Source organism: Dermacentor albipictus, chromosome 6 (assembly GCF_038994185.2).
Source record: "Dermacentor albipictus isolate Rhodes 1998 colony chromosome 6, USDA_Dalb.pri_finalv2, whole genome shotgun sequence".
Taxonomy (NCBI): Eukaryota; Metazoa; Arthropoda; class Arachnida; order Ixodida; family Ixodidae; genus Dermacentor; species Dermacentor albipictus.
Window position 1 is genome coordinate 108,037,937 of NC_091826.1, and position 24,874 is coordinate 108,062,810.

Genomic DNA, 24,874 nt, shown 5'->3' on the forward strand with positions numbered 1-24,874 from the left:
GACGCCGGCACGAGGACAACGAGATTTCGTTTATAAAGTGATAACGATGGCAAAACTAACGCACGACGATGACACGATGATGACAGTGGCACGACGACGATGGTATTACTGTCTTAGCACCGCGACGATAGGACAACCACGATGGCACGACAGCCAAGGTACGACAACGAATTCATGACGAAGATTGTATGACGACGACGCATTGAAGCTAATGGCACGACAATTGCATGGAGGCAAGGGGATGACCATGAGTGTGTGACGATGATGGTGTGATGAAGACGGAAATTTGAGTGGAATCGCAAAGCTTCAGTAACGATGTCGAAACGAACACGACGGCTAAGGTGATGGTATGACAACGGCAGGCTCAAAACGGCATATGTGAGCAAATAATGCTAATCGCGTTAAAAATGAAAGCCAACCCGAACTTTTCTAAATAGAGGCATCATAAGAGCATCTGTGGCGTTCGAACACAAGATTTCTTGCTCTCACAAGTTTTTTCAGACTTTCCAATGACGAAGGGTAAACACAAGTCATTCACAAATTTTGTCAGCAAGTACTAGTTTTGCCCGAGTACAATAGTGTTGCACAGGCACCAAGTTTCTAATAAAGCCGGAAATGACATAAAAGCAGTGTCACTCGGTTCGTCCTTCATCACGGTCACTAGCGAGTGTGCTGCCGATGAAATTTTTCCTCTCCTCTTTCGCACGTTACTTCAGGTTTACAACAAGGCAGCGTTCTTGAGCTGTTGCTATTTCTAATATACACTGATGTCTTATCGAATTACATTTCCTCACACGTGCACATTTTTGCGGACGACTGCATTCTTTATAGTTCCATCAAGGGTGTCGTTGATCATACCTCCAAAAAAACCTAGAATTTATTTCTCTTTAGTGTAACGCTTCGCTTATCAACCTAAACGTTTATAAAAGTAAAATTCTCCCTTTAAGTCGCCAGCATACTAAGTTTTTATCACATCAATAACATCACTATTTTGCATGATACTCAATAAACGTATTTTGGTGTTAACCTAACTTCGACTATTTCGTGGTCAACGCACACTGCATTTATATGCGCCAATTCTTCGAGATAATTAGCGTACATACGCCGCAATTACATGATTCAAGTAAGGATATTCGTAAACTGCCTTACCCAACATTTGTTCAACCTATGCTTGAAGACGCTGCGTCCATCTGACCTCCCCATCAGAAATATTTGATCGAAAAGCTCGAATCTGTTCAGAATAGGGCTGCGCGTTTTATTTCACGTTGTTATGGCTATAATCAAAGGATAATGCAAATTAAACTCAACTTCTCTTACAGCCCTTGCATGGTCGTCGTGATACAGCCCTGCTATCTTTATTTCATAAATACGTCCATAACAAAGCGCATCTTGAACCTCCTCATCGCAGGTCACAACGTTTGTACAATCGGTTCGATTTCACGCGCATCTACGGTTAAGATTAATTCATTTAACTGTTCCACCACTCATCCAAGGGCCATTCGCCTTTGAAACGACCTTCCAAACACCATAACTTCTGAGAGGGACCAAGAAAATTTCGGGCTTTTTCTAACAACCCCTTTTTTAAACAACTGTACACGAGCTAACGTATTACCTATTCAGTTTCAGTTTATTATTCTTTCATAACAATTTGTTACAAAACATGGTATACAAACAAGGGTGCTGAAGTCAGAGACTGCACCGGGACCCTTGGATTAGAAGTTATACAAAAAAATAAAGCGGAATACAGAGCAGAGAAACAAATCATGAAATAGGCAAAATATAACCAAGAAACTGAGTGACGACACACATAAAAGACAAAAGGAAGAGGAAAGATGCACAATCCATGGTAATTCCACAGCTTCTAAATAGCAAAATAACATTGTAGGAAATTAATCAGACAGCAAATAATTCTTGAGTTCATATTTGAAAGAGTACAAGGTAGTTGACAACTTATTCGAATATGGAAGACTATTCCAAAGTTTAAGCGCGCAAAAAGAGGAAGCCATCTTTCCGTAATTAGTATGACATAAAGGCAACAAGAAATTACCTTGTGCTGAAAACCTTGTGTTATTGGGATTAAAAAGGAGATCAGAACTAACAAAGTTGTAAGAAACTGGTTGAGTTAGTAATTTGAAAAATGATATCGCTAAATGATAGTTAAACAAATCAGTAACTTGAAGAATGCGGTTTGTACGTAGTCGTGGTGAAGCGTTAGAGAAAAAATGGCTTCGCGTTATAATGCGGATAGCCTGATTTTAAATGTGCTGAATAGAGGAAAGATAACAATGATAAGTATTACCCCAAGAAGCGATACCATAAATAATATGACTATGAATGAAAGCGAATTGTAACGATAATAATGCTTATTTGGAAAAAATGCACGTGATTTGAGTAGTGCTCTAATGCCAAATGCTGTTTTTTGTTTGATGTGTGCAATGTGGTTAGTAAACTTAAGGTGGTGATCTAATTTGATGCTGAGGAACGAAACACAAGTGGAGGCAGGAATGTCATGCCCATTCAGAGTTATGGTCGGAGAGCAAGGTAAATGTCTCTGTGATGACTTAAATAACATGAATTGCGTTTTCGTAGAGCTTATAACTAGAAAATTGGCGTTACACCATTCAGTAATTTTTGACAGATCACTGTTTAGTTTCAAAGTTACCGAAAGTAATGATTTTTCCGAGAGGGCAACACTCGTATCGTCCGCGTATAATATAGGTAGGGTATAATTAAGGCAGTCAGGTAAATCATTTTTATAAATGGAATATAATAGTGGACATAAAATCGAACCCTGAGGCAATCCTTGGTTAATAATTTTGCTTTCAGCGAAAGCCCCGCCTGCGTACACTGTTAATTTACGAATAAACATGCATCTCACACGATTCTTTAGAGTAAGTTAGTGTTGTTCTTTCGTGTTACTTGTGATAGACAATGAAAAGGAACATTAATTCGATGGGAATCAGTATATTACAGTTTGTAAATAGGAAAACTGGTGCTGTGATCCTTAGGCTACAGGCTTGCAGATATATGGCAGCCAAACTATGGATAATGCATACGTTTTCAAACAGAAACACCAGACAGGTTTGTCCTTTTTTTTCCTTCTCACCATCAAAATGTTCGCTTTCGGGGCAGGGAAGTCATGAGCGACGCACTCCGCTTCTTCAAATTGCACTTGATCCAGCGGACACCGACCGACGCCCCCTTCGAGAGTGGCTGCGTGACAGGATTGGCACAGAGCGTGCGAACACGGAAACATCACCGTCCGCCTTGGAATCATCCGGCACAGGCGGCATACACATGAATTTGGCACCTCGTCGACGAACCGCATCGGTCGCCAGTTGACGCCGGCGACCACGTGGTCCCGAAAACAATGCACCCGTCCTTGTGAGACGTTCGGCATTACGTTGTCTCCAGGCACGAATCCGGCGATCGCGCGAAAGCAAAGTAGCTTCTCCACCGAGCCTATTCTGGTGTAGTACACTTCGGCGGAACAGACGAACAAGGACAGATTAGAATGAGCGGCCTCTTTTTTTTTTCCTTTAGCACGTACCATAATGGCTGCTTTTCGCAGCCCAACTTTTGCCTCGTGGAGAGAAACAATTGATTCGTTGATTACGGCGATCCTCGTTTGGCACGCCCGCGATGCCTCATCAGCAGGCAGCGATAGAAAGGGCTTCCTGACGATTGCACGCCGTCATAAGGTAATGTGAACTCGCTAAGCGTCTGTAGCGCTTCAAGCAACGGTTGGTATTTTAGACATACATAAGAGGCGAGCAAATCTCAACGCAAGAACAAGTAGGTGCACAAACCGCACGCTAACAGTGCAAGAAGAATGCGTGTTATGTCTGTCATATCACGCAGGGTAAGAATGGATGTTTGTTACGAAAAAAAAGAATAAGAACCACGAAATATACTGATCACATTTTGACTGTTGTAAACCATTCATCGCAATCATCTTTACATTCTACCGCATTGATAGTCGCAGTGAGCCGAAAAACTAATCGGCAAATCCAGCCGGATCACGATACTATTGTTGTGTACATACTTCTATTCAGAGGCGGAGCCCAAATAAATTGGGGGACGCTTAAGCTTCGCGTTAAGAGTGGAACGGGATAGCATTCAACCCTGAGTGCGTCTCACTGTCATTAGCAGCATCATTAAACCATCTCAGTGGGACCGCGAGATGAACAAGACATTCATATGTAATATATAATGAAATAAGAGCGTCACATCCAGTGGCGAAGCTAGCACTGCATACAGAAGTACCCGATGTATGGCGTACTTATTGATGCCGCAGCATATAAGTCCCGTGAAACAGAAAATCTGGCGTTGTAGGCAACGGCTGGTACCAAAAGACACCAGCATCAGTGACGTCATCAGCGTCTCGTATGACTTCAGTGGAAACACAGAATTAAAATTCGAACAAGTTAGAGTAATATTACTTCAGTGGGAGGGAATCAAGGTGACGTAAAGTGAGTGAAGGAGAAATAATCTTGAATACGGTACATTGAAACAGACTAAGGTGGATTAGGGTGGAATAAAGCGAAATTAAGGGGGAATAAATTTGCTAAAAATGAGAGCAAGAGGATTAAGGCGGATTTTGGCTGGCACACATTAGAGCAAGGTTGGACTGGCCAATCCTTTCCAACTTTCTCAGCTTTCTGTCGTTCTTAGACTTACGGTACAATTAGGTAAAGTTGTGAAGGATACGAGACGATGTATGACGTCACTTATGCGGATGTAACCAATCAGAGAAGTCATAATGTTTTGATAATCCTAATCCCGTTAAGATACTTAAGTCACTGTCAATATTTTTCAGCGACACTGCTCAGATGTATTCCGAAACGGTCTTCTTGCGCTGGTAAAATGAACCGTCGTATTCGATCATCAACTGTAAATCGAACGAAGAGTGTGTCCGAGCCCTGGTTTTGCATTCGAAATTAATCACCAAAAATTGTAACATAAAAGTTTACCTTGCCTATACCTCATTCGAATGGACAATCGCTTACATGCCTGTTCTTTTAATCTGTAACTCTTAATTTTTGTTTCTCTCGACGTTATAACGGCTCAGCCTTCAATGTCATGTTGAGCCTTTGCACAGCTACAGTGGTGCAATCTGACGCCGTGGTGCTGTAACGCAGCCTGTGGGGCACTTACCTCTAAGCACAGCTTGTCTTATGCATAGCAATGGTGAACCATCGGGAAGAATGCGGGTTGTAAACGTGATAACAGATTGAATACGGATACTCTTTCAAACCGACGCCAGACTGCTCTCAAAGTCAGCTCTAACGGCGGCTGGGTTCTGGTTGCGAACAAGCTACGAGCCAACGAACAGTGCTCAAGTGCTTTCGAAGGGCGGGGTCTCTCAGTCACACAGCTTTGATGTATCAGTTGCCAGATTTAAATGCTTAAGTGAAGGTTCCTTTTAGAGCTTTACCCGTACGGCGCAAGAAAATTAAAACTGTGGCATATTTCGTGTTTTTTCGCCGCTACACGTGTAGTAGGAAAAGTGTTTTGAAGAAATTGTCACTGCTTATCTACCCGTGCAATCACCTGCAAGTCGCAAACTGTCGCCTTTGGCGTTTTCTTTTTCAAGTATTTTTATACACACACACACACACACACACACACACACACATATGCTTATGATTGAAGTTGGCCAAGACGTTCTGATACATTTGACATGTGGCATTTCATGGCGTTTTTGCAGTGCAGACCCGCCGACGTAACAGGCTGGCCCTTCGTGTAATGAGATGCAGGGCGCGAGTTTGATTATCAAAATTGGCGGTATCATTCTGGCAGTGGCGAAAAGCTTAAATTCCCGGGTACATTCGTTTCTGACCACCGTAGAAGCAAGCAGCAGTTAAGTATTCCTTGCCTCATGGCCGAACTACAGTTAAGACAAGGTTCCAAAAACTGGCGTTATTCCACTGATTCGGCCAATAACGCTTTGAAAAATCAAACAAAGGAGCTACTGTAGTCGGAACGTCGACAGACGAATGCTATAACTGAAAACGGCAGAATAAAGTAGGACACCGCGAGTTTAACGCAGAACAGGAAAGAAGAGCACCAAGTTGAACTATAGGCCTTACGAAGCAGCGACGGTCAAAAGACCCATGTGAGCGTGTTTATCGGTTAATCACACTCTCAATCAAGTTGGAAAAAACTCGTATACCTTTTTCATTTGTCGCTGTCTGTGCTCTCGTAAATATCAGCGGTCTTTAAGCTCTCATCAGCGCTTCGGGCAGACGTGCCAGTAGACTCACGACGATCACTCACTCTGATGTCAGGAGGCAGTTTCGTCATCACTGTCAATTCTATTCTGGTCTAAGCATCATGCCACCGAGAAGTATCGAAACAATAGATTTCTTGTTCAACACGTCATCTGCTCCAACACCAGCGATGTGACCAATCGAGCTGCTGCAACAGTACACGGACTGATAGCGTGAGATTTCAGAACTTTGAGTACACCTTTCATCGACGGCGGAGTACAAAGATGCTGCCGTAAATCGGGTTTGAAGTAACTTGCGAAGGTATCAATACTGCGACGATTAACTTTGCGCGGCCATTTCAGATACAGGGCAACGCGCAGATCTACATGAACGCCGCCACGAAATCAATCATTTCCGCAGCAGAACGGCAATAACAGTGAGAAGAGAATCAAGGTGACCCCCATAAGGCAAGAAACCACTCGGACAGCACAAGAGGAAAACAATATTATGGAACACCAACTGTATTAACACGATGAATAAGGAACAGTGTCTTAAGAGGCCCCTCACCATGCCTCATAGCAAATTTTCGTTATATGCTGAAAGTCGCTACCTGGTCTCTAGGGCGCGACTTGCGGCAAGAATTTTTCAAATCGGCTCAATAATAACCGAGATAGAAATATTTCAGTGCCGCGAACACATGATATCAGCAGGCGGGCTCCACTGCCAAGCAAGACGCTCTCTCCACTCGCCCCGTCTAGCCTCCGCAAGCGAAATTCCATCTTTGCGTTCTCCACTACCAGACCTCGAGGATCGCGTGACGCATACGTCTAAGACCCCCCACCTTAATTTTATTTCTCGTCGTTTTTTTTTTTCCGGCGCTGGGAATTTTCGTTGACAGCAATACTCGCGATCTGTTGTCTTGTTAGCACAGCGCACGACTGTATGCGCTGTGCACACGGAAACATGACTAGCAGTATAATTCAGTGATACACGAATACCGAGCCAGAACAAGCGGATCGTAGAGCATGATCACGGGCTGTAGCACGGTAGAAAATGGCATAATTTCGGCACCTACGCACGTGGCCGCACGACTGTGGGAACAAGCAAACGAAGCCGAAGTACATCTCTCTTCCTTCGGTGCGAAGTAAAACAAAAAACACCCAGACATTCCATTTGTGTGTTTTATTTCTCTAAACTTCAATTCGTCAGTTCAGGCAACAGATCGCACAGATAACAGATGTCTTGAATAATTCTCGAAGGCACGTGTCACCACGAGTGACGTCACACTGCGGACACGACTACGTAGGAGCAGAGGCACGAGTACGTCACCGTCCGGCTTGGAGCGGGCGGCCGCGAGAAGGAAAAACCGCTATCGATTTGAAATTTCAGATCTTTCCGCAGCGCGTAGCGATGTAATGCTTTTCAGACATGATTGTTATCGCGCAATGTATACTCTGCGCTCGTCAGTTAAAAATGGCCAGAACTGGCGAGGGGCCCTTTAAAACAATAGGTCGGCAGTTACAAAGTATAGAAATTTAAAAAAGTTCACATTGTTCACCTTCTTTAGGAGTCAGGAGTTCAAAACTTTGCTAAGCTCATGTCACACACACAACTGCAAGTGGCAAGGACGATTCGGCAATGTAGTACACATTCTGCGATGACGAACGTTAGGGTACACCTCTGATCCCAATGTCCATTTCTCTATCGCTGAGCAACATACGGAACATTTTCGTTCCGTCTCGGAGGTAGCCATCATTTTTCAGCGAGGCAATGTGCATACGAAATTCGAGGTCAAACCAATGAGTCATCTGAGCGCTTGCCCAAAAAACACAAGGCACGGGAAGTCAACGAACCGTCGTTGAGTCTTACGTCATCACGCACATTCACTTGCCAATAAGGCGGCCAACACTCAGTCTACTGGCATCCCGTTAAGCAGGATCTCCACTTGTAGAGAAAAAAAAATAGTCCTTCAGATGGCAAGCGTAATGTACGTGTCCCTCATGTGCCACACCGTAATATCAGCAAACACTCGCAACCTTCCCTGCCAATAAATATTCTCGTCACAGTTTTCCAGGGTCAGGCGTTGCACCATGAACCCAAGTGCTTTAATCCGAGCGGGTATGCTTCGCTGACTGGTCAACGTTCACACGCTCACAATGAACAATGACACGGCTGAAATCAGGCTACAGGGAAGTGTGTCGCAAGTGTTCCAGAGCACTGAGTGACAGGTTGGTAAAATGTTCCAACTTTCGAAGTACCATCGCCATCTCTGAGCGCAACGACGACGACGACGCACTGGCTTCCTCTGCCCGGTGTTGCTCAGAGGTCAACTGGTGCGACGCGGCCGCTGTTATCGTGGCGCCGATTCCAGCAATCTCGTCATTTAAGTTGCGCTCGCATGCTCCGAGCTCGCGAGTGATCTCAGCGAGCGTTGCTTCTTGGCTTCCGATTTTTTCTGCGAGGTCACTTAACTGGCATTGGATCACTGGCAGCAGCTGGTCGCAGCTGGAATCCCCTAGCCTCGCCTTCAGTTCTTCAAGGGCTGCGTTCACGTCTTCAAGTGTAACTGCGCTAAGCTCCGAGGACGGGCACTCCGTGACAACGGAAGAAACACCGACACTGCATCCGGCCGCGTAGTGAGTTGGCAGGTCTCTGTGCCGGACTCCCTCGCCGCATCGCAAACACTCCACGGTGTGAAACGTGCATTCCTTCTCGTAGTGCTCCAGCATGCGGTCCATGGTGCCCGTGTACTCGCAGCCGTGCCCTTCGTTCCAGCAGTACACCTTAATAGAAAATAAAGTGCATAAATAACACATATTACAATTTTTCGATGACAAACTATTTTTACTAAAGGCGCGTTGTATCGTGGGCACTAACATTTAGAACGCATACAAGGTCCTGAATATGTGACTGCGCTTGTAAAAAAACAAAGATTTTGAGCTCACCGCTGCACTCTTGTTGCTGAAATTCTGCAGAATATAATAATAATAATAATATTTGGGGTTTTACGTGCCAAAACCACTTACTGATTATGAGGCACGCCGTAGTGGAGGACTCCGGAAATTTTGACCACCTGGGGTTCTTTAACGTGCACCTAAATCTAAGCACACGGGTGTTTTCGCATTTCGCCCCCATCGAAATGCGGCCGCCGTGGCCGGGATTCGATCCCGCGACCTGAAATTCTGCAGAACGATCGCATTTTGGCGTTGACGTGGGTTAGTACAATACTTGGCCCATTTAGTTATTTATACGAAATACATTACAGGCGCGAAGAATTGGCTTTGGGTAAGGGAAGCTCCAAAAAATTTATATAGTATGAAGAACATACAACTGTACAGAACATAAAGCGCTTTGTGAATAATACAAGGAACAATCAAGTTTACACAAACTCTAAAATCGTCAGATAAAAAAAATAGAAAAATACAAGGCATACAAGAAGGAACGCAGATAAGAAGTTATTTAAAGTAAGAAATGCATGTTTACGAGGGAATTTTTCTTTGTTAACTTCAGCTACCAGAATATAGGGAAGGTCGTTCCACAAGCGGATGACACGTGGAAGTGCAGATGAGTTAAAAGCGCCTGTTTTACCATAGATGCGCAAGAAAGAAAGATGAAAGATGATTATGCCATCTTCGTGAGGTGAATGGGAAAATTTGCAGAGCTATTGGTGATGGCCCTAATCCATGAACGTACTTGTTAAAGAGCAATAAAAGTGCTACATCACGACGAGTCTTCAAAGAAGGAATTGAGAAATTTTTAACTGGCCTTATACTTTTGTTGCCGTTGTAATTATGTTAAATGAATCGAGTGACTCTATTCTATACTCATTCTAGCATAATGGATAAATAAATTTAATGAGGGGACCATATCGAAGAAACAGTCAAGTTTAGGGCGAACAAATGTATAAGCTAATCTGCGCACATTAGTCGGCGTCTTACGGAGGATGCTGCTTAAACATCCCAACGATCGGGAGGCATTTCCGCAGATGAGATGCTGTGTAGTCCACGAAAGGTTTGATGTCAGGGTTACGCCTAGATATTTGATAGAAGCAACTACAGACACAGGATTGTTAATAATATGGTATGAAAAGTTGGAAAGGAAATGTTTGCGAGTGAAAGACATTACATTTATCTCGATTAAGCGACATTAACCAGGTGCTACACCAACTGCTGATAAGGTCAAGATCATTTTGAACTTTTACGTGGTCATCAGTACTAGCAATTGCTCGTTAACTTATACAATCGCTAGCAAAAATACGTACATGTAAAGATGTTATTCGGAAAGCCGTTAATATATATCAGGAAGACTAGCGGACCGAGGACACTGCCCTGTGGCACAACAGAGAAAACGTAACAGCGGGAAGGAAAAATTGTTAACCACGGTGAAATGCTGCCGATTGGTAAGAAAGTTCCGAATCCAAGATAGCGCTAGTGAATCTAAGGACAAAGAAGACAGTTTAGAAATTAGCCGGCAGTTAGCTATGCGATCAAAGGCTTTTGAAAAATCTAAAAAAAAAACATGCCGCGAGTTTGCAGGCTTCTGTTCAGATTAAAATTTAATTAAGTCGTGAACTCAAATAGTTACGTGTCGCGCGATAAACCCTTCCTGAATCCATGTTGGTTTGGAAAAAAAAAGTTATTCTCTAAATGATTGTAAATATGGGAGGTGATTATATGCTCTAGCATCTTACAGCAGAATGGATTAAGCGATGCAAGTCTGTAGTTTAGTGGTAAATTTCTATTGCCACACTTAAAGATGGGAATGACCTTCGCGATTTTCCAATCTTGGGGAAGCTTTCCTGTTGATAGCTATTTCCCGAATATATGAGACAATATTTTACTCGAGACTGATATCGTATTTTTTTAATATCTTTGAGTTTATGTCGTCAACGCCTGCTGGTGCGGACACTTTCAGATTACTTATAATGGATGCGATGCCGTCGAAAGTAATGTCAATGGGCTGTAAAAAATTGTATTCAAGATCAGCTACCTCAGGCACGTTTGAATCGTATTCTGTGGTGTGTACTGACGAAAAAATGAATTGAGCACGTTTGGACAGCCATGGTCTGGAATTGGAATGTGGTCGTTATCATGCAAGATGATTTTGCTGTCCTATCGCTCCGGACGCACCGATTCCCAAAATTTTTTGCGCTGGTTGTGAGCAGGGATGGAAAATCGTGCGAAAAATACTTATTTCGGGCAGCGCGTACTCTAGCGCAGTAGCTTTTCAAGAAGTCGCTGTATTCTTTCCAAGATATTGGAGTGCACGCGGGTTTTGCACCCACGGGTTAGTGAACCAGTGTTTATCATTCACTATTTTAATTAACTGAACATGTTAACTAAGCAGTGTTAGTAACTTGTTTTTGAACAAAGCCCAGTTATGTTGAACTGTTCGGTTACTGAAACAAGGACGTAATACACTAACAAGAAATGTTTCATGTTCAGCGTTAATAACACTGCAATTACTTCCGCTATAGTCACGAAATATCTTTGTTGTGGCAGCAGAAAAATGGGTCGGGACTTTAAGGTTTACTTGCTATAATTTATGATTACGGAAACCAACTAAGTTCGTTATTTTTCAACAGTATTAGGCACCATTCTCAATACTATATCCAATATATTGTAATCACGAGTGGGCTGACTGACGATCTGCGACAGGTTGAAATCCAATGTTAAGGCAATGAAGTCTGAAGAAAGGCGGCAGGTCGATGACAACTGCTTCCAGCTTATGGAGGGAAGATTAAAGTCGCCGAAGAGAAAAATACTTTCAGTCGGACAAGCCCTAACGGCGAGAGTTATGCTGTTTCGAGGGTCGCGCTAACAAAAAAAAGCAACCTAACACTTTTTCTGAACGAGTCACGCATGCAACCCAGACATTTTCTAGATTAATGTGGGAATCAATTAAAGGAGATGTTACCCTCTTCCTAACGCCTATAACTACGCCTCCGCCTCGTTTACTAGTGCGATCACATCGGTAAATATTATACGTGGTGTGTATGGGACCTATTTCATTGTCTGAAATGTCAGCTTGAAGCCAAGTTTCCGTGAAGATGATAATGTCAGAACCTGTATCGTCTAGGAAAGGAGAGACTTGATGGAGCTCGCGCACAAGGCATCGAGTATTAGGAAATGATATTGATAGCGACGGTAAGATCCAAGGTTCTGGTGCCTGCTGGGAGTCATGGGTTCGAGTTCTATGCTTCAGCTATGTGCTCAGCTGCACTACTGTGCTAGTGACGCCGTTGTACGCGTCGGTTGCGCCGTCTATAGTATGCGCATTCTGTCGACGCTGAGGTTGAAATACTTCTTTCTCGCCTTCGCGAATTCGATCAGTTTACTTCTTGCTTCTCGTGTAGCAGGGCACAAGTCTTCTCGACTTCTTGGTTTGCCTGGATTCTAAGAAAGAAAATGCAAATTTGCCTGCGCTCGTGGGGATTCGCGCTGCTGATGCAATGGCGCAAGCAAAAACTTGTGTCGCCACATGTCCTCTGCAGAAAGCAGCGCTTCGGGGACGGCAGTAGAGGGGTGTTGTTGTAGTTGGTGATTTTTGATAGACACAGAAAGTTTAATCAAGCTCAATTACTATATTAAAGTTCAGCAATAGTAAATCGGGCACTCTTATCCTTAGGCTTGCAGGAAAGTAGTAGCGCAACAAACGCTAATGCAGAATTCCCCTAGTCCCCCAAAACAACGCCAAAAATTGTCTTTGTCTGCTCACCTTCAACCGATTCGCTATCCTGGTAGGGAATTCATAACCAACGCACTCCGCTTCTTCGAATTGCACTTGATCCAGCGGACACTGGCCAACGCCCCCTTCGAGACTGGCTGCGTGGCAAGACTGGCACAGAGCGTGCGAGCACGGCAACAGCACCGTCTGTTTTGGGATCGTGTGGCAGAGGCCGCATACACGTGAGTTCGGCACCTCGTCGACGAACCGCGTCGGTCGCCAGTTGACGCCGGAGACGACGTGGTCGCGAAAACGGTGCACTCGTCCCTGTCCCTGATGCGGCATGGCGGTGTCTTCGGACACGAATGCTACGCTCGCGCAAGAGCGCGGTGGCTTTTTCAACCGAAATTATCGCTTCTGAGTCGTGTCATACACTTTGGCCAAACCAGCAGTGGGCGCAGATAAAATGAGCCCTGTGCCCAATATCACGTACAATTCCGAGCACTTTTCGCATCTTAAGCTTTGTAACGCGGCGAGGGACAAGTGCTGCGTCATCGTCGCCGACAGCCGTTCCAGGTATCTACCCCGGATTGCGCCGCACGGGCTGCATTTAGATTGTGCTTCTTTTTCCATTATCATTTACCGCCGCCTCGCTATTCGATATGGCTAAGCAACTGAGTCACGACGAGAAAATGACGGATTCCTTATCGTCAGCGAACATATTGCACGTCGTAAAGAAAGCTTCCATATGTAAACTGGTATCAAAGAAAGGCAAAAGCAAACATACGAATAGCATGTTTAAACAAACAATGCAGATGTCTGTATCGTAGAACAAAATGAAATTAAGAACTTTAGCCCGACGGGGAAATCATTCACTGCAATAGCAAGGTTTAGCGAAACGCTTCAACTCATCAGACGCTGATCTTACTGCACGTGGTTACGATGTATTGGCGAAACACATTACGCAAGGACGCTCTGGCTGTGCGGAGGCAACAGCGCCCTGACAGCTGCCAGGCGTCTCATAACGCACGCGCTATGAAGAGCACTGCTAGATGGCGGTTGCGCGCGTCGAAACCCAGTTTTGCACGATATGAGAACGACCATAAACTATCAACGTAAGTCATCGTCGTGTTAATATAATCAGCCAGCATCCATTTGATTTAATATCGCTAATATTTAATCCATATTCTCAAAACTGTAAAAAATATCTCACGAGGTATGTAAAAAACTTGACATTTACATATAAATTTGATGTACATTATACGAACAATCGGAATAAGTGGACGGGACCCTAATTTAATGTGAATGCAGGCCTGTGTTACTTCTTAACATACTGACACCACGTAATGCTAACAGCGTCTGCGTTATGTTTTGTTGGCGCCATGCGCTGATGCCATTTCCATGGGCCATTTGCAATACACGGAAATGAATTAGGTTGACTTCTTTTCCTGGACGCAATTGATGCATCTTCCCCGCTAGACATTCCGCTACATTTGTACCCGAGCAATCTTTCCCCATACTTAATCACCAAGGTGATGCTGACGTGTTACGGTGCTAGTGGAATTGCAAGAAAGCGTGTACGCAATGTAATGCCTGACGTTTAACGCGCCTGCCCCGTATGCAATGTCGGAACTATTTGCACCATTTCACGAATGCGTTGGTAAACGCCCTTTACTATAAATGTCCTCTGACGGTTGCGTCCCCAAATCATTTATAAGTGTCTCTCACGGCATCACTGAGGCGCGAACGAATGTCAGGTTACTCGAGCCCAATGTGGAATAGCGCCTTCAGGGTTAACAAAAGGTGAAAAAAAAATTGTCTAGGATCTGCGCAAAAAGTGACATTAATAATATACTTCTAGCGCTACGTACTCCTAGGTGCAGCAATGCTACATAATATATTTCTATTTGGAAACATAGACGCAAAAGAGAGAGAATCGTACAGCTTTGCATGTCACACTCGCGAAGCTTTAAAAACTAAAGCGAAGGTAAAGTAAGTGTAAAGTGAATAATTTCGCCATTTGTTACTAGTGATAATGGATTAACATCGACGTTCGTAAAGCTGACGGGAGTAAATGATTTTCGCTGACAGGGTTCCCTAAAGTGCTACGTCTATACTTTCCAGATTCTTGTGAAGCTTGCGTCAATACTAAATTTTTGTCGCAGTAGCAATCGACTCTTGCACTTGAGCGGGGTGACTCATTTTTTATGACAGAGGGCATCTGCCAGAACGCGCGACCATGCTACATACAGCATAGGCAGGAAGCCAGACACGGAGCGAGCCAGGGAGCCAGCCAACTGGTCATTTAATCAGGCAGACATTAAGCCAGTCAGCGAGAGAGATATTTGGTTGTGTTAAGGGTTGGTAGTTACAGCGGGCCGCATTTATGATATATGACACTGCTATTGTCCAGTAAAACGATACGTTGAATTTCATGAAATGCACAGCTCCAACGTATTTCAAGTTAAAGATAAGAAAAATTGAAGAACAAAACGCACGCTGCAACACATTTGAAAGTTTTAAAGCCTGCAAATTACATTCGGCGACCATCCCTTTGCTTCGGCAAGCAATTTCGAAATTGCCACATTGAACGACCACTTCATTTTCTGAAAGTGCGAGTTTGCCCTGCGGCATAACACGGTTGACGCATATTTATGTAATACCCTAACGAAGGGCACACGTACCCGGTATTCCATGACACAGCCCATTTATTTCTCTGCGTATGGGTGTAACTCGAAATTGAGAACTGCAATTGCTAACTTGGCATTGACAACTTTCTAGTGCACCCGTGAATTTCAGTTTATGGATATAATATACAAATACACGCAGTTGTTTTTTCTTTCGTCAAACCTGCAGTCCCTGAACTTTCGCTCACGGCTGTACATATGTACCTAGTTTATTTCACTGAGGTTTAGCCGGGAATTACAGCATGGACCATCGATAAACAAATCGTAAACCGGCAAGAAACTGAATCCTGCAAGTCTTTTTGTTGCACTTTATAACGTTATACACACACAAAAAAACCTCTAGGCATGTCCACTGAAAGCCTCGGAGTAGCGAAAAACAAGCAATACTTGTCGTTTATTTCAAATATATAAAAAAGGCAGTGCCATTCTACTATGTGAAAGTGCATGACCAGCGAAGCTGTTAAGCGCACGACACAAAGGTGACACAGAATTTTGAACCAAGTTACGAACATATCTAATGTCCTGATCGATGGTCATCATGACGACAAGTACCCAAACACATTCGCGTATCACCTCTGTTATTAAATGCCTCCGCCACGTAAGGCACTGAATGGCTCATACCCCCTTCAGGTATCTTTTACGTTTCGATAGGAGGACCTATCTTCGTCAAAGGCGGCCTCATCATGCTCGGCGTGTTAGTTTTAAACGGTTAGTGCGGGTGTTGTCGCTGGCGGCTGGTTTTAAAGATACCAGAAGGAACAAGCGCTGTCGTCCGACGTCTGTGAGCTTCATTCCCAAGACGAGGGGACAAGAGCGTGAGAGTGGGCACGCGGGGAGAAAAGAAAAAAAATAGAAGCCGAAAAAAAATTAAAAAAATAAAAAGTGGGGTGGGGGAAGCCAGGGCGGCGCCAAGGCAGACAAAAAAAAGGGGGGGAGAGTGAAAGAAAAGGAAAGAGAAAAATTTTTAAGAAAAACGGGGGCTTGGGAGCGTGCTGGGGATGCGAGAGATTAGGAGGTATTCAGGGGGAGTCGTTGCCGGCATGTTTTTGAGGCATTAGAACGGCCGGTCAAGCGGTCAGTGCGCGAGTAACACAAAAAACAAAAAAACAGACACACACACAAAAAAACATGAGTTGAAAGTGACTTGAGTAGCATAGCAGCAATACGTCGAGTAATTTTGAAATAGTTAAGATGGCGACGAGGAGTCTGCGGTGCAATGTATGGGGTGACTGAAAGGCAGCGGCATGGTCTTTCAAGGGGCACTGCCCCAGTCGCTCATCGTAGGTGTCGTTACGGCGGCATCCAGAAATGGTGATACTCTGGGTTGAGACGCCGAAAAAGCCATATTGACTTCGGAATGTGTTGATGAGAGGGTTTCGAAAAAATACATTTAAAAAAAGGGGGGGAAGGGAAGGGAGAGGGGGAGGGGGGACCGAAACCGGAATAACAAACAGGCGGGGGACGCGCGCAGAAGCGGGCGGGAGCAAGTGTACATGGAAGAAGGGGTTCGTACAGTTGGTATAGACGTAAAAACCTGAAAGAGTACATTAAATTGAGTAGTAGGCAGGAAAACTTTTTTCGAAATGGAGGAGTAGGTGAAGTTAAGAATTAAAGTTTGCTGGTGGCCTAATGTGTTTTGTGTCTTGGTTGGTGATATGAGAGTTTCAGATTTAAGTTACCGCTTTTAAAGATTTTAAGTTGCCGCGTGCCAAATTAATTCCTGTCGGGTGTAGGCAATTAAACTTGTGTATGAGGCATGATTCCGTGTACTTCCTTTCGCGAGGGGAACGGAAATTTGTTTGTAGTATATAGAGCCTTGCTTTGTCAAATATATAATCATATTCATTAAAGTGGCTGGCTACTGCTTTGGGTAAATTGTGTTTTGTGTCCGCGCGGTCACCATTGAGTCTTGTATTAATTTGTTGTCCAGTCTCACCTATGTATTGTTTGCTGCTAGCGGCGCATTCTAGACAGTAGACTACGTTGCTTGATGTGCAGGTGAAAGCCGAAGTTACCTTGTGTGTGTAATTCGACGCTGTACTTTTTACTGTAGTAGTAGATTGAATGTGTTTGCATGTAGAGAACCTGGGGTGGCCACAGGGATCGGTTCCCAACTTCCTCTTTTTCTGTAGTTTGGCGTGCACAAGAACATCTTTAAAATTAGTGTTGCGTCTGTAGGCTACTCTGGGAAGGTCGGGAAAATCTTCTTAAGTTTCTGGTTGCTGGTGAGAATTGGGTAGTATTTACTTAGGATGCTATTCACGTTTGGGAGTGCGTTTGAGAATTTAGTAGTAAGAAGAGGCGTTGTTGTACTTGTGATCCTCGGGCGGGGCTTGAGGACCTCGGCTCGATAAAGTTTGGTTGCAGCGATGTAGGCTGTTTGTAGGTCACTGTTTGGGTGGTTCCTGTTTGATAGCGTTTCTTTAAGGTGATCGAGTCTATTTATGTAGTCTTGGTTTTCAACGCAAATGCGACGTAGTCGTGTGGCTTGGCCTTTAAAGATACCTTGTTTGCAATGTCTGGGATGGTGGCTGGTATATTCTAGGTACTGTTGTTTGTTGAAAGGTTTCCTATACAGCGTTGTCTTTGGCTCACCATTGTCAATGTGTATTGTTGTGTCCAGAAAGTTTATGCGCTCAGTTGAGGATTCTGATGTGAATTTTATTGTTGGGTGAACAGAATTTAGAAAGGCTACATATTTATCTAGACTGTCTTGACCATGTCTTTCTGAGGCACCTTGTCCCTGTTTACAAACTTTATATCCCCTTAAGCAATAGTTCATACCCCCGTAAATGCGGGCTCCTCATTACGAAGACAAAAGAGCAGGGGAATTCTACGCTGCAACGATGAGCGGAAACGAAGCCAGCTGCGGAAGAAGACGGCGACGAGGAACGCCTGAGCAGTGCCACGAGCGCGTTCGCGCCGTTCCGCCGAAGGGCACCAACACAGAAGACGACGACGTTCGAGCCATTGCTGATGATGCTGCTTACATATCGCCGATTCCACGAAACCCCGGGTCTCAACGATATACAGATTCGCAATAATATTACCCTTGACGGCCTCAACAGGCGTACACTACGTCACTAACTACGTGATACACTCACAGAGACACATTGAAAGAAGCAGCGAAATGCGTTTGATTTTGTTTTTGGCCCTTTCACTCTCTCTACTCAGCGGTAAGTTATTGCGTGCGTATGCCATCAAATCCCGGATACTAGCCTTGCATAGCTTAGCTGTAAAAAGCCTTACATTTTGCAAACGTGAATTCGTTCGTTGTCAGCGTCGCTCCGATCGGACAGCCTGGGCAGCGACCTTCGAGCCCGTCCGGCTTTAGTGGGACGGAACGGCTTTTGGGAAGCTCACAATGCATACCCTCGGACAGACCAGCGGCGACACCAGGGCGAGACACGTCCGACAGCTACGGGGATGATGGATGACCCTTGGTCGCCGACTGCGATGCTGAGACCAAGGAACTCCTGCGAAAGTGCGTTCTATGCCTTTTCTCTGCGGCCGCTGCTACCCGCCCAAGTCTATCGACAGACGAACCAGCAAATTGCTGGGCCATCCTAGCAGCCAAAGCGCGCCAATGGAGTCATGCGTGACACCTCCTGTCCCCTTCTTTCTCTATTGGGCCAGTGAACGGGGTGCGCCTGTGGCGATTTCTACGAAGGTGTTCCGTGAACAATGGTGCCGGAATGATTGTGTGCACCCTCGCCGTCAAGGCGGAGCCTTCAACGACACGAACGCTTCGTTTGGAGGAAGGTTTCTCTGGCGTTGGGATCTGTGGAGACCAAGGGGACTTAAGCCGGCTTTTTCGATCCTGCTTTGGTGTGCTAGTGTGTCTTGAAGTGCTCTCTCAAAAGATGCACTCTGGTTTGATGTGCAACTCATGCTACGTGAACGACGTACTGCGCTCCGTACTCCGAGCAGTTCGAGTATTCCTTGTTTTGTAAATAATTTTGCCTCGCAATCCTAAATAAACCCCCTGTTCTGTTCTTCATAATCTCAACCTCGTACGTTTCATGAAAGAAACAACCCTCTCCAAGAAAACAGGGCCGCTATGTTGTGCACGTTTGAAAAGCCGACGTTCGATTTCGCCTCACGCGATAGGACTAGATTGGCCTAGGCCGTGATATCGGCGCAGCCTGGACAGTCGCGCGAGGTGAAATCGAACGTCGGCTTTTCGAACGTGTACAAGATAGCGGCCCTGGACGACGGCGTCGAAGCTCTCAGCCTCCGTTTGACGGTCTCGTTGCGTAGGCCAGCTACTCGTTACGAAATGCACCGGCGGCGTAGGTTAGAGAGCAATCCTCTGCGTGAGGACAGAATCCGAGGCAACCATCTCCTAATCCTACAGCGGAAACAGTTCGACTTTTCGATACCCCCGTCACGCGACACATATAATTTCATTCACAACAAATGACATTCGCTAGTAATGCCATTTGTTCGCTGTTACACGGTAAAAGTTTATAAAATCCGTTGAACACAATACAAACAAATGAATTCGCCAAGCACATTCGCAATCGTTACGGAACCGAATATGCATCTTCAACGCCCACACCCTACCGGTCACCTTCGCAAACAGTACATGCCTTTATTTTTGTTCTTTACCAAACCAGGGGGGTAGACTGGGGGGCGGGGAGAGCTTATGGGGCTTCAGCCCCCCCCCCCCCGAAATTTTTTCGTGCTGTCCATGCCCCGCCTGCCAAAACAACCCTTGGTGCCGGAAATCATGCTCGATTTTGTCTAGAATGTCGTTTTCACGCTCGAAAAAACATTTTAGCGCGAACATTGCGAAATCGGGCTGGATTTCGCGGCAACACCCATGCACCAGGAGTCACATATCGTAACGCAAGGAGCTCCATCCGAGCACAAAGTTCCAAAGGCGTGGCGGGCGGGCTCGTCGCGGCATCTCGCTAAGGCCGCGGAATCGGGAGCGCATTGGATTTCAATTCTGACACTTTATGGCTATAAAGTTCTAATATACTTTTGATGCGAAAGGTGCATTGATATTTCCAAAGTCGTGCTTTAGATTTTCAACTCCGTCACTTTGTGGGCTTAATGGTGTTATAAACATTTGACGCCAAAGGTGAATTGACTTTTCTAAAGTCTCAGATTGGAACATACAACGAGACAAGCCAAATCAACACACTATCAGACAAGTTGACAAAAAACGCAGCGAGATCCGATGAGACAAAGCGTTGTGGTGGGTCATTTGTGCCATCATGTGGCGTAAAAAAAATATCATTTTTTTGCACCTACGCCAAAGGATCCATGTCAAGGCACTAAAGCCAACCTGGTTAACTACGTTCTTATTTGTTTTTACTACTGTGTCTTTTATTCGTGTCGACACATTGAGCCTCCTAAATGTTTTTATTCTCACTACCCTACCCGCGGGCTGCCAGAGCCAGCCAGAGCACATGCGTTTTTCTTGCGTTGCCCCGAAACCACCGCGCGGCGCACTTCGGTGCGCGTGTGGTTTTCCCTGGCCGAGTGCATTTTCGCCTAGCATAGTTTTGGACGCCTTCTGGCTAGCACACGAGAAAAAGAAACAATGGTCGCTCACCGCCATCACTGTGAAGACTTCACGGATTACACCGTGCTCGCTTAAGCGCAACCTCTCCTGAAAGTCCTGTCTCGCCGGTGTAAAATACCGAGCACTATGCGTATGGTTCTCGGTGGACCAAGCGTCTCTCGTTTTCTTCGATATTCATTCGGTAGCCACATTAGGCGCCCAAAGTAGGCATTGGATTGTGGCCAACATACTCTGCTTTGCGTTTTAACGCGATAGCGTTAAGGAGCTCGTGTCGCAGAAAAGCCGGTGTCGTCGGCGTCGGGTGTCGGCGTCAGCGTTTTTGCGGCGTTGACCGTGAGCGATAAATCACGGCAGGCACTCCATAAATAAAAAGCAACTTCCAAGATGGTCTGGGTGGGAATCGAACCAGGGTCTCCGGAGTGTGAGACGGAGACGCTACCACTCAGCCACGATTTCGATGCTTCCAAAGGGTACAAACGCGCCTCTAGTGAATGCGGTGTTGCCTTCGAAACGAGCCGTGGAAAGTTATACTGTGGTGTATATAGGTAATTATGAACATGTAACTTACAGAAGTCGCAATTACACGAGTAGCGAAGTGCGTTTCGCTGCATTTCTTCTGCGCTTTCCGCACACGGAGAGCCATCTTGCGGCAAACACAGAAGAGCCCCTCCTCTCCATGTACGGCGCTGCCCCGACAGATGGCGCGCCACGCGCGCATTGGAGCTGTCGCGGTTCGGACTCTCTCCCCTGACAACGCTTCGCCTCGCTCCCTCCGCAGAATCAAGCGTCCTTCCTTTCTTTAGATCACTATCTCTCTATCTCTCTGCCCGTGCCGATCACGGCGTTTGGCTGGCGTGCATCATTTCCCCCTCCGGGATACCGAGTTCTTTGGTTCGCTCCGCTTGCTCAGGCGCACGTTTCATTGCTGCGCCGAACGCCGCGTTGCTCGACCATATGGCTCGACGCTCACCGCGTCTGATGCGGGGCGCCTCGTAAGTGATGGCTGCCCTGTAGCCCATTGTCTTACACCCATTGGCGGGTCGACGGGAACGCTATCGCGTTCCACTCTTGAAGGCGAAGCTTAAGCGTCCTCCAATTTTTTTTTTTTTTAACTTCGGCGCCCCCGCCCCACAAAAGGAAAGAAAGACACATTGTTGCGGCGCAGCGAACTGTCGCATGGTGACTGTTCCTTCTTTTGCGGAAAGTAATCGGCCACGGCACGCTTCGGTTGCCAGATACTATTATTATATTATTGTGATAGCAATTATATGAAGACTCCAGGCACAATCCTGCTGTCGCCGTCACCCTAATGTTTCGTGTGAAGTCTCAGGGCAATAACGTCGTGACCGCGCGCCGCATCCTCTGTGTGCGATTTAAAGCGTAGGAGGGGGGGGGGGGGATAGAATGGGTGAGCCGACGATGGTGGCTCAGTCTTGTGTGCGCAAAGGAGAAAAGCGGGGAGCAAGCGTGCCACCTTCTGTTCCACGCGATACATCGGATGGAGTGGATGGAATGGGGGCGGGATCTAGGATTCTGTGAATCTGTGATTGCGCTACATGTTTATTTGCCTTGTTTGACGCATTATATACAGTGAATTTTTCTTAGATACCTAGGTTTATCGGAGACTTATACGTATATTTAAATATCTTGTTGCGAGGTATTGTGTATACGTGCAGTGAACTTTCTTTCCAGTGACAATTTTTTGCCCTTTATCAAGCGTTTGTATATTCCATTGTATCTTCGCATTTCTAATGAACGAGGGCGAGTTAAATGAAAGTGAGCCTACCCACCCCGCGCAATAATGGTTCGGTTCATTATCTGCGAGGCATGCGCGTAGCACGCAGGCATCTTTTATTTACAAAACCGACACGCAGATGTGAGGGTAAATGTTCTTTAATGGTCTCATACACTGGATTGAACATGGTTGCGTGACGTAATGGACACTTCAGAAGTTGAGCAGTGGGGTGCCGTGAATGTTTTGACAGCTGAATGTGGTTCCCAAAAGGAAATTATTCGCCGTATGGCTGCCGTGTACGTTGAACATTGCATTTCATTGGCCACTGTGAAGCACTGGAGCAAATGGTTGAAAAAGGACGTGAAAGTTGCAAAGACGATCCAAGACCGGGCCAATGCCATCGTGCAATCACCCCGAACACAAGTGCAAATGTTGATGAGCTGGTGAGACAAGAACGGAGGATAAATAATAATGAACTGGCAGAGCGTGTGAACATCAGTCACGGTTCAGTTCACACCATAATTCATAACCATCTCGGTTATCGGCTCTTGTGTGCGCAATGGATACCCAAGATTTTGAACGACCGCCAGAAGAAGGTTCTGCGCTGCCTTGACTCATCTGATCCGGTATCACAATGAGGGTGACGACTTCTTGTCTGCACTTGTGATCGGGGACAACCATGGTGCCGCTACTACGAGCCTGAAACACGACGGCAAAGCTTACAGCGGAAACATTCGAATTCACCGCCCCCAAAGAAAGCAAAGGCCGTCATTTCCGCCGGAAAAGGTGTTGTTTACTATTTTTTTCTATCGTCAGAGGCCATTACTGATAGAATTTTCTAAAGCCGGAGTGACTATCAATCGTTTCCGATATTGTGAAACGCCGGATAGGCTGCGTGTTGCAATCAAGAACAAACGACGTGGAAAATTGACGAATGGGGTCATCATGTTTCACGACCTGGCTATTGTGTTGGGCTGCTGAGCATGAGGTCGCGGAACCGAATGCCGGCCACGGCGGCCGCATTTTGATGGGGGCGAAATGCGAAAACACCCGTACTTAGATTTAGGTGCACGTTAAAGAACCCCAGGTGGTCGAAATTTCCGGAGTCCTCCACTACGGCGGGCCTCGTAATCAGAAAGTGATTTTGACACGTAAAGCCCCATAATTTAATTTTAATTTTTCCACAATTCTCGTCTCTGCGTCGCTGATGTGGTTAATAGAAAACTGGCAAAGTTCAACTGGGAAAAGCTGCAACATTCATCATACAGCTAAGACCTGTCGCCTTGCGACTTCCACATTTTGGGGCAAATGAAAAAAGAACAGCTTAAGGGAAACAGATTCGTGCCGCACGATGACGTGAAAGAGTCAGTTGCAGATTTGTTGAAGCAGCAACCTAAGGAGTTTTATGAGACTGGATTCAGCCGACTCTTTAGTGAATGGGATAAATGTCTGACTGCTCATGGAGACTACTTTTAAATTAGGTACCCCGTTTGTCATATATTTGCATTGGCTCACTTTCATTTGACTCGCCCTCGTATATTTTGCAGAACGGCTTTATATAGGTGCTCTCTGTTGGGACAATAATTTCGTTGCAATTACTCACGATACACGACCGGTGACAGCTTCTCCTTCGTGATACATTGGAAGAAATGACAGCGTCATTGAGATTTTTCACTGGACGTTGCATATGTACAAAAATGTACACAAGGTTGTTGAATTACAAAGATTCATTAACATAATTGTCCTTAACTTGTTCATTTCATGGCCTTTACATTTTTCATATGAGTGGCATGCACTGCTTTGCTGGTTTCGAGCTGATACAGTTCTAAGGATCATGTGATATTTTATTTACTTGTTAAATAGACAAAAGCATGGAAGCATTGATATCAGTTATTTTGACTGCAATTTCTGGCACATAAGAGTATATCTTTTTATTTAAAAATACATATATTACTTGTTTTGACAGTGAGTAGCGTTCAAGAATTCATTTGCAGCATCTTTGGCAATGGCAATGCAGTTATTATTCATGTATTTGATC

General features: G+C 45.3%; 1 protein-coding gene across 1 annotated transcript; it reads right to left on the reverse strand.

Annotated features, from left to right (window-relative positions):
* Window positions 1-7,631: 7,631 nt before the first annotated feature.
* LOC135904983 (uncharacterized) lies at window positions 7,632-13,437 on the reverse strand. Its single transcript, XM_065435976.2, has 2 exons — window positions 12,930-13,437; window positions 7,632-8,995 (listed from the first exon to the last, which is right to left on the reverse strand). Exons 1-2 carry the CDS (start codon window positions 13,221-13,223, stop codon window positions 8,396-8,398), a joined length of 894 nt encoding a protein of 297 aa, XP_065292048.1. The 5' UTR covers window positions 13,224-13,437; the 3' UTR covers window positions 7,632-8,395.
* Window positions 13,438-24,874: the final 11,437 nt, after the last annotated feature.

What these genes read in the sequence shown, in the direction of transcription:
- LOC135904983 (XM_065435976.2), bottom strand. Translation starts at nt 13,223, where the DNA reads ATGCCGCATCAGGGACAGGGACGAGTGCACCGTTTTCGCGACCACGTC. An exon ending in GGATAGCGAATCGGTTGAAG is followed by an intron (nt 8,996 to 12,929) that starts GTGAGCAGACAA and finishes TTTTCTATTAAG; the next exon opens with GTGTACTGCTGGAACGAAGG.